General features: G+C 42.5%; 1 protein-coding gene across 1 annotated transcript in view; it reads left to right on the top strand.

Annotated features, from left to right (window-relative positions):
- Window positions 1–10,185, top strand: part of GLYR1 (glyoxylate reductase 1 homolog) — a 34,155-nt gene that overhangs the window by 6,691 nt on the left and 17,279 nt on the right. The window contains exons 3-5 of the mRNA XM_035339824.1: window positions 1,861–1,878; window positions 1,957–1,993; window positions 3,358–3,437. Of these exons, the coding sequence (XP_035195715.1) occupies window positions 1,861–1,878; window positions 1,957–1,993; window positions 3,358–3,437 (135 nt within the window). The remainder of the gene's footprint in view (window positions 1–1,860; window positions 1,879–1,956; window positions 1,994–3,357; window positions 3,438–10,185) is intronic.

The following is a 10,185-nucleotide window of genomic DNA, read 5'->3' as shown; positions in this document are numbered from 1 at the left end:
AGCGCCGTCACCCGCCGGCCGCGGGGAACGAGGGGCTCGGCGGGGCGGCCCGGGCCGCGCTGTCCGGGGGCGGCCTGAGGAGGGGCCGGGGGCGGCGGCGGGCGAGTGGGGGCCGCCGGCCGCGGCTGGAGCGGGCCGAGGGGAGGCAGGCTCGGCTCCTCGGGGGGCTGGCACGGGAAGGCAGCGGGAGGCGGCGGGTAGGAGAGCGTGCATAAGATGGAGGGAGGTGTGGGGAGCAGGGCTGAGGGCGCTCGGTGCGGGGCTCGCTTGGAAATACGGTCCCCTCTCGAGGGAGGCGAGAAGGAAAACGGATAAGCGAGTAAGGTGGTCAGTGAGAGTGAAGGTACTGCTCCTTGGGAGTGCTTCAATAAAGCAATGCAGTAATGTGGGAAAGCACCTGTTTTTTGTTTTTGCAGGTTAGGATGTTTCCTTTGAAGCTCACAGAAGCTACTTCCTTTTGTCACTCCAGTTTTACCTTCAAATAGTTGGAGAGCTGTGGTTTTGTATTTCCTGATCAGGAGAACTGAGGGGATTCCATCAAGGCCTGTAAGCACTGATTTTTAAGTGCATAGGCTCTGCTTCACTTGACAGGCTAGGGCCCCTTGCTAGGGCTTGCAAGAAATAGCTAATCCCCAACACGCAGGTGTATGCGTTTATATTTATATCTCAGACAAAAAGAAGTGTGCGCTCCAGGCTGTGACAACTGCAGTTTCTCATCCGAAAAGTTGACAGTGCTGTGAAGTTGTCTAATATATATAGCAAAGTAAGTAAAGGTTCCTTTCAGTAAAATTAGTTACAGACAAGTATTTGGGCCGTGCAGTACTCTTGGTGTTGGAATGCAGATTATCCTGCTTTAGTTTTGTATGTGACAGCCTGGACAGCTACTGTCCCTCGAGTGGTTGTAGAAGAACTCTAACAGTAAAACAGTACCGTATGAAAGGCTTTGATGAACATACTGTTCAGCACAAGGATGCAAGGATGAGATATGAGACGTGGTCGTGGTTAAAGCTCTTGGCAGTTTTCCTGCCTGACCATCGCTACTGAATCTTCTCCGTGGAATCACCACCTTGGGAGGGGCTGGAATGCCTCTTGTTGAGAAGTTTTTGTTCAGGAGCTGGCAGGCTTTGCGGATTCTCTGCTGCTCTCTGTCAAGACAATGACTGATCAACTTTTGTGAGAGTACTGCAGCCTCTGTAAGTGGCAAGGGTAAGATGATAATAAAGCTGGTGTGCTGTGGGCTAAGGCTAACGTCTTTTCTCCTCAGTGGAAAAAATAGTTTTATGTAGTTCTTGTAATGGACACGTTTGCAAGTATAGGAAATAAACCTTTCTGCATTCCTTTTGGCTCTTTTATATCTTTAGCACACAACCATGTGCAGTGGCGAGCATCTGAAGAAAGTGATAATGGAACACCTATTGCAGGTGTCCTGACATTACTGTCCTGCCATTAGAGCTTTTCTATCAGAACTTCTAACAGTCTCAGCTGTCTGAGCTGGAAGTCTGCAGCAGATATGCTTATCTTATCTTTTGTCCTGATGGAAATAAGTTACCGACCTGATCTTTGGTTTGATTGCCTGAATCAGCACTTAGTTTCCTGCATGGAATATCCAGTCTTACAAGAAGAATGAAGGCTATGTCGTTCCTTCTTCCAGGCAGTAGCTCCGCTGCTGTTCTTTTGGCTTAACTTCTGATAGTGCAGCAAGTTCATGGAGACTTTGCAGGGACTTGGTCTAGGTACAGGTATCTCCCAGCTTATGTGTCAAGTGCTTGTGCCTTGCCCATCGCAGTAGGTTTTGTCTGTAAACTGTAATTCTCTTAATATGAGAATATGATGTAATGAGATAAGATAGAAATGGAATAGTTGGTGGTGGCGTGTGTGGTTTGGTCTGGTTTGGTTTTCCCCCCCCCCCCCCCCATCTGTGATCCTAGTGCCTAATATGCTTTAATTTGTCCCTAGGGGGAAGCTGGGCCGGTATCCACCATGGCCAGGAAAGGTGAGTTAGATTTTTCCTTATTAACTTGGTGATTTTTTTTTTCTCCCTCTGTACAGGGAAAGCTTTACCCGAAAGCTTTTCAGTTAAAGATCAGTATCTGTTGTTTTTTTTTTTCTTTTTTTTTTTTAATGTACCAAACCCTTGAGTCTAAGCTGTGAACCAGTTTCAGGGTTTTAATTGATCTGGAAGTTCAGCCTGTCACTAACAGCTGTTAGCTCAGATGGGATGAAAAGCAATTCATCCAGCTCTAGAACTGATGGTGTTCCTCAGATTTATCTATTTAATCACTGTTGCTTTCTGCAACTCAGTTTTTTTCCTCCTCTGGTGACTTAGTTAAATCCACTGGTTTAAATAATAGAAATAAAGAGTCCGCCTTCTCAAGATATTGTTTAGAGCTATGTTTCTTGAGGAACTCTGGGCGTTGAACTTCTGGTCCTGTTGTTTTTTGCTGATGAAAGGCCAAAAAGATTTTAAGAAATTAATCTCTACGTGCCATCAATTTCCATGAAAAAACTCAGGGGCAGTTCAGGCTGGATATCAGGAAAAGGCTCTTCATCAAGAGGGTGGTTGGGTGCTGGAACAGGCTTCCCAGGGCAGCGGTCATGGCACCGAGCCCGCTGGAGAGCAAGAAGGGTTTGGACAGTGCTCTCAGATGCATGGTCTGTGGTTTTTTTTTTTTTTTTTTTTGGTGGTCCTTTGGGGCCCCAGGAGTGGAACTCGATGATCCTTGTGGGTGCCTTCCAGCTCAGGGTATTCTGTGATTCTGTGAACTTTGTTTTTATTTTTGGAGTAGGTATGAGGACTGGAAATGCTGAGATAAAAGCATGCCACAGGGGGGGAAAGTGTTGTTAATGTGGCTGACAGCCATAAATACTTGGTTTCACTATGGCTGTTCAATCAGCTTAAAACCAGGCTCACCTGCAGTCTTTCAGGTGTCATCTGTGTAAGAGAAGGACTGATTTTTCCCTTCTCTAATAAACTTCATAAGTAAACTATTTTGGGAGCAAAGACAATGTTTTGAATGTGAATTTTAAACTTAACTATGTGGAACAAATGTTTATGAATGCCATTTGGCTTTATACATTTTAAAAAGATTGCTGTTTTTTGGGGGACAGAGGACCTCCCTAAGAACGTCGTGATGTATCAGTGGAGTTTGGGCATTTTTCCAATCTGCTGCTGCATAAGCATATCTAAAGAAATACATGGGTTACATATTTAATTAAAAGACTTGTCACAGTTTTAAGTTCTCTTCCTTGTTAGCTTTAAAAATAAAAATCTACAAGAGTTCTAATGCTGGATAATACAGTCACGGAGTATCCCCTTTCTTTATGTGCTTTCTAACTTTCACTTTTAATTGCCTTTAGATCGTTAATCCGCCTAAAGATCTGAAGAAACCTCGTGGAAAAAAGTGCTTCTTTGTGAAGTTTTTTGGAACAGAAGATCAGTATGTACTGCTTGTTTTCATCTGGTAAAAGTGCCGTTCTGTATAACGTGCTTTTTTCATGGAAGAACCTTTTGCTAACATGACAAAGTATGAATTTGTAGAAGTTTTTAGTTCATATGCAATAAAAATCCATCTATAAAAATCCATCTATTATTGCATGCTATAGGCACGCAAGTGGATGTCTGAAGACTTGAAAGACTTCTGTACTCAGTTACACCAGGATTTTAGTTGCTGCTGTGAAGGAAACTTCTTGGTAGTTTGCCATTTGTAAGGGAGTAGGTGTGGTGGTCCTGGGTTAGGTTTTAGCATGTAACTGTTTGAGACAGGTACAGTGATAAGCATTCATTTATTTTTGTGCTGGAAGAATAACATGGCTTTGTTTGCCACTCAAAACAAGAACATATCTTCATGCCTGAAGACTGAAAACGTTCTTGCTGCGCCTTTGGAAGACTTTGTAGCATAGGGCAGCAAAAACTTGTAGACTCTCTTTTTGCAAGGCAGAATTTATTAGTTCCAAATAAGCATGAAGATCATAGTTGTCTTGGACTTAGATGTTTACAATCTGGAGAGAAAAAAATGAAACTTACCTATTTCTTGGTGCTGAAAATCACATTGCCAGTTTCTGTTTTTTTTTTTTTTTTTTTTTTCTTTGCTGCTATTTGATGTTCAGTCATGCAGTAAGTGAGAAACCTGCAGGAGGTAAGCAGACAGGTTACTACTGGTAGGGACAGGAGTAACAAGAACCAAGAAATGGATGTTGCTTAAGAGAACTGTTTTCAACAATATTCTTGCTTATTTAAAAAAAACAACAACAACATTAAGAACTGATAGCTAAACTTGATGGGGTGGAAATGGATGCTGCACACTAATAGGAAGGTTTGTAGGATCTCTAGTAACATACGGTAGGTGAATGTTGATTTGAGGGCAAAGGATTTTTTTTTCTTTTATTTTCTTTTCAGGGAAAATCCAATCATGTAACACAGGAAGGTAGTGCTTGCACACACACCTGCCTGCCTTCTTCCCACTCTCCCTGCTGCTTGTGGAATTTAATCATTTCCTGCTAGATGATCGCAGTTCAGAATCTTGCTCGTTTTGACTTGCATACCCTATCTGAAAATTAAATAGAAATAAATGCTGTCCTCTTCGCTGCTCTTATAAAGTAATATTGATAGGCAGGAGAGAGAATCTTGTGTGCCTGTTCTCTCCTGAGTTGTGGTGGTGTTAGAACTGTGAGACATCCTTGTTCTTGAGCGTAGTCAAAGAACCAAGTCATGAAAATTTTAAGTGATTTCACTTAACATATGAGCACTGAGGGGAAATCCTTTCATTTTTTGTAAGTAAACTAATGCATTTTACACATACCTTTTTAAAGACATAAATAAACAACAAATAACAAATTAAGAAAATCTCCATCTACTGAACAGAATGACAAATGGGAGCATGCAGAGCTCCCATCGCTGACTGTAGTTCACCACGTGATAAATGCACACTGGCTCATACTGGTATTCTACTGCATGGTGCTCCTGTTTTCTTGTGCTTTGCTTTTTCCATACCTTTCAAGGTTGCAAGGTGCCATTGCCATTGATCCAATTTTACAGCTCTTCTGTTACTGCTTTATTCTGTCAAGATTTAATATTTGGACACAGACCTTTTGGTTATTGGCCAGTTGTGTAAGGCGAAGGCAGTGCTAGTTGATGGGTAGAGTCCTTCTTGGACACTTCTGAGGGTGGTTGCCAGCCAGTTTGTCAGTGGTTAGGCAATCTCAGAGTATGGATAGACTATTTTCTTCTGAGGAATTCCAAAATGCTAGTGAAAAGCTATTTCCTTCTGACCTTTGTGGCTCCAGTTTCCCATACCAAAGGTTAAGGAGAAGGCTGCTTAAAGGTAAGAATGGGTTTGCAGTCATTTTATCGTTTTAACGTGGAAAAGGAATTTGCTGATTAATTAAAACAGTGGTGTATACCTGTGCTCCAGCATAGTGAGAGGCACCTTGATGTTCATAGTGGTAATATAATATCCATGTGTGATTTCCTTAATCGTGATGCACGTGCTCACGTAATGCCTCTTACTGACTTGTTCTCAGAATTCTTCTCTAATAGTGAGATTTTCCTAGTCTGCCCAGGACTTTTTTTCTGAGTATTTGTCCTCAGAGTAAATCACATCAAAATGATTCTTCATCCAAAATCAAGAAGAGTTGATGCTTCCTGCCCATAGAACTGACAAGCATGTAACAGCACACAGTTGATGGATTATAAACTACAATTTTCTTTTAGTCTTTCTAAATAGCAATGGAAGACTGACCATTTTTCTTTAACTGTGTTTCTTAAATAGCTTTTCAGATCGCCTTTTATTTTCCATTTCCTGTGACAAGCTACAGGCATGTCTTAGGGAATATTTGTACATAATTCTACTAATCAAGGGCAGCAGCTGTAAGAGTTGCTGTATGTATTTGTTTACTGCTGTTAGCAGTTACTAGGCTGGCAGGCCTGTAGCCTACCAGTCTTACAGAAATTCTTAGAGTACTGCATCCAGTTCAAAATGTTCTGACATTTCATGGCCTGTTAGGAAATTCATGATGACATTTTCAAAACTGGAAAAAAAAAAATCATTGCTTTTTATTATGAAGCTGTCATTTTTCTTCATGGAAGCATCAGGGAGAGTTCTGCAGTCATCAGGGCTGTGGTCGTGTGTGCATATACATACGCTGTAGCCATACTCTCGTAGTCATGGTCTTGCAAGTCATGTCCATCAGTCTTAATCGGAAGCTGGAGCAGCTCATTCTTAACACACAGCAGCTATTTGAAGCATTGGTGGAAAACTAAATAGTCTCAGTACATGCTATGGGATCAGGGGGTCACTTCCTGACTGGATACACTAAGGGAAAATGAAAGAACCTTGTAATCTAAGATAACTAATGATCTGCAACAGATTTGCATTAGGCCTGACAATCTTGGCACAGCATTTGGTGTCTTCCCATCACTCATATACTGTTGTGATGCCAGCACATACCCTCTTCTTCTGCCACTGTCCTCCCTGGTTTTCAGGGAGAGTGAAGTTGATGGAAGTAGTCTTTGTAAAACATCACATGAGATCCTGACATCAGAAAACACATGGTTAAGGTTTGCCAGGTGTTGAATGTGATACTTATGGGGAATCCTCATAGACTCAGAAGCTGTAGGTTGAGCTGACGCCGGGTTAGCTTACATTGCTGCTGTTTTTTCAGTTGGGCGTATCCCATGCAGGGCTCGGCTGTAGTTGAGCTGCTGTATGCCAGAGCCAGCTGGGATGTTGTTAGACATCTCTGTAGGCAGAGCCATAGATGAAAATTACTGTAGTCAAAACTTGTTCTTTTCTTGCTGATATTTCTGAAAGTTTAAGTACTCTAAGATTTCTGCTATTGCATAAATTTGAAAAATTTAACACAACTTCTATCAATGCTGAACTTCTGCTCGTTCTTTTGCAAAATATCCCTTCCTATCAGTTGCATGGATGTTTGGTTTAACTCGTTGTGATCGTTTTAGTGCTGTTTTCCGTTAAAAGCTTTAGATACCAAATTAGAGAGTTCTGCCGTTTGAGTTGTCATACGGATGAAAACTGGGGCTTTGCCTTTTGATGTCAGGAACCCTGTCCTTATTTCTGCATTTCGTTTCTTGGTTGTGTGCTCACTAACACAGATCTTGCAAATAGCCAAGCTGTTTTCTTTTGACTTCAGACTGATTGTGTTAACATTTAGTGTGGGCCTTTAAGCTGGTGCTCTGTAAACTTGAACGTTCCCAGGCTTTACTAAGTAAAAGAACCTTGGAGATATAGTGCCACCATTTTGCAGACCTAAGTGCAAGGCTTGCAAAAAGTACTTGTGGAGTTTCTGCTACTTCCCTTTCTCCTATCTTTCTAGGGGTTTTCAAGGTCTCATTAAGAACTGGTATCTTTAGACTGGAAGAGTGGCTAGAAAATGGGGCGTTTTAAGGTCATCTTACCTGTCCTAAGCTCCTGTCACGGATTTGAATCTGCTGTCTCTGCTTGTATCTCATCTGTGGCACTGTTTTCCATGCAGCGCTAGGTCACGTTCATACTTGCCTCTGCTTCACAAGCTTTTTAAGTTTTGATTGTTGTTTGTGAATAGAATGTGGATTTTTGCAGTGAGCAGGGGCTTTATAAGAATGATATATTGAAGGAGATAGGAAAGGTATGAAGAAATTAGCAGAGAAGCCCCTTACAAAAATGTATCTCGTACATAAAAATGTATTAATGCTCTCAGGCACATGATCTGATTTTTTTTTTTTTTGGGGGGTGGTCCTTCGGGGACCCAGGTGTTGGACTTGATCGTCGTGGGTCCCTTCCAACTTGGATATTCTATGATCTTTTTAACCTCTTCTCTCTTTCTATTTAATCCATTCTTTATGGATATTAGATGACTCTGTGTGGCAATATAAATGCAATCTCACTTTAAATATGACAGCTTCAGTAATGTAATGTCACTAATTCCTTTTCTAGGGGCATTAATGCATTTCCAAGGTAGGAGAAAAATAGTTCCTTGTGTGTTGCATCCTAGCGCACTGGGTTTACCTGGCAAGGGCTTGTTAGCAGGGGGCCTGCAGGGGTGGTCTCTGTGAGCAGAGCCCAGAAGCGACCCCATCGTAGACGAGAGCCAAATTCAGTCAGCTCCAAAAGAGACCCGCTGCTGGCCAGCGCTGAGCCAGCGAGTGATGCTGGTTGCACCTCTGGGAGAGCAGACTTAAGAAAGGGGCTGGGGGTGGGGGGGTGGAACTGCTGTGCGACAGGAGTTGGAGGAGAGAGGAGTGAGAACCAGCCCTGCAGCCAGCCAGGGCAGTGCAGGATGTGGAGCAGGCTGTCCCCCTGCAGCCCATGGGTCCCACGGCAGAGCAGGGGGCAGAAAAAAATAAAAGCACACAGGTTGAGATAAAGATAATTTCCTTAAAGGAAAAAGGAAGAGGGAAAAACAAACAAAGGCTGTGCAGAAGTACAGAGAGAGGGAAAAAAAAATTGCTTGTTGATGGGAAGTAGAGAATAATGTTCCACCACGTCCTGGGAAGCAGGGCCGCAATACTTGTATCAGTTGTTTGGGAGGACAAACATCTTCATAATGAGAGCCCCTCCTCTCCTGCCCCTTCCCCACCTCGTAGTGCTGAATGTGACACCATATAGGATGGAATATCCCTTTGGTCTGTTCAGGTCAGCTGTCCTGATAACCTGTGCCCACTCCTTGCCCACCCCTGGCCTACCGGTTTTGGTGGAGTTTGTAGTCTTGATACTTTGTCAGCACTGCTCAGTAATGGACGCACCGCTGGTGTGATACCAGTGCTGTATGGGCTGCTGCAGGGAAAGCAAACTCCATCCCAGCCAGACCCAGCACACCTAGAGACCTCCTGAGTATAGGCTGTGAGGTTATTGCTTGAGAGATCTGGTATCTAAACAACGTCCCAGTAAACCCATTTATTCATTGGTTTTCAGGTGTCTGAAACACACAAATGCTTTCTGGACATCCAATGTCAAAAGCCATGTCTGTGTCTTATAGAAGGTTATACAAGTAGGTGACATGCAAAGGGTAAACTGGAAAGCAAAAGACCCTTCTCAGTTACTTTACCTTGAGGCAGCACTTAAGACTGTTTTTTACTTGTTAGTTTGTCTCTGAGATCTCTAGCTCTTTGTCCCTTGTGAACGCTAGTGTCAAAATTTACCTTCAGTGCCTGGAAGAGGACAGCTTTGTACTTCAGACTTTCTCTGTCCCAAGGGAGAAATAATGGGAAAATAAACTAATGAGCATGTACAGAAAAGAGGGAGAGTTTATGCAGGCTGAAAGAAACCTAAGAGAACACTGTGGAAGAAAAAACTGTTCTTACTTTTAAAGTTAAATCTGGGAACAGTGCTTAATGTGCTATATTGGAATGTACCCCCAGAGTTTGTTTCCTTTGTATGCACAATGGAAAGACTTGGAGCTGATGCTGCGTAGTACCTAGTCGTGCTTTGTCCCTGAGTGTCCCATAGAAAGGCTTTGCATTGAAGTGAATGTTAGGATGTTTCACTGATGTCTGGGCAGCTGTGGAGGGGTTCTTTGAACAGCTGCTGAACTGCAGGCTCTAGGCTGAAAGTAATGATTTGACTTGTTCTGGTATGTTAAGTCAGTTGTTGTAAAGACGATGTTGTCAGATGATGTAAACTAAGCAAAAAGATTCAGCTTTGTGTGCAGAAGAGTACTGGGTTCTGCTTCCAGGCTATGGCTGGTAGTATGGAAAGGATGCTGCTGCTTCTGCAGTCAGTTTTAGCAGGAGACCTTATCTCTCCCAGTACAGGATACAAAAAAGTTTAAGTCTACATTCAGGAAGCTGTTTTCTAACTGCAAAAAGTGGTTAATGCCAGTGAAGTTCTCTGTGAAACTTTAAAGGGTTTGCTGGCATTACTCACGAAGAGAGGGCAAGCAGGATCCAGCAAAGCAATTAACTTATTTTTTAAATAATTTTTAATTAGTAGTTTTTATCATTTTTTTCACCTTTATGTTAAGCTTAATTGCATGACGTGATTTCCAAAGAGGCATCTGTTAAACCATTTCACCTGCTTACAGGAGCTAGACAGTACTGGAGAATGTTTAAAATGTATAATCAAGGCTATTCAACGTTTGTAACACAGGGATGTCTGGGGACCAGAGAAAATCAATTTAACTGGCTCATACTCTGTGCTGGGCTGCTATATGCTTAAAAAACATCCTGGCTGAAGATGATTTCCTAAATTT

The sequence above is a fragment of the Oxyura jamaicensis genome, chromosome 14 (genome assembly GCF_011077185.1).
Source record: "Oxyura jamaicensis isolate SHBP4307 breed ruddy duck chromosome 14, BPBGC_Ojam_1.0, whole genome shotgun sequence".
NCBI lineage: Eukaryota > Metazoa > Chordata > Aves > Anseriformes > Anatidae > Oxyura > Oxyura jamaicensis.
Note: the sequence above shows the minus strand (reverse complement) of the source record. Positions and strands in the feature narration are given on the sequence as shown.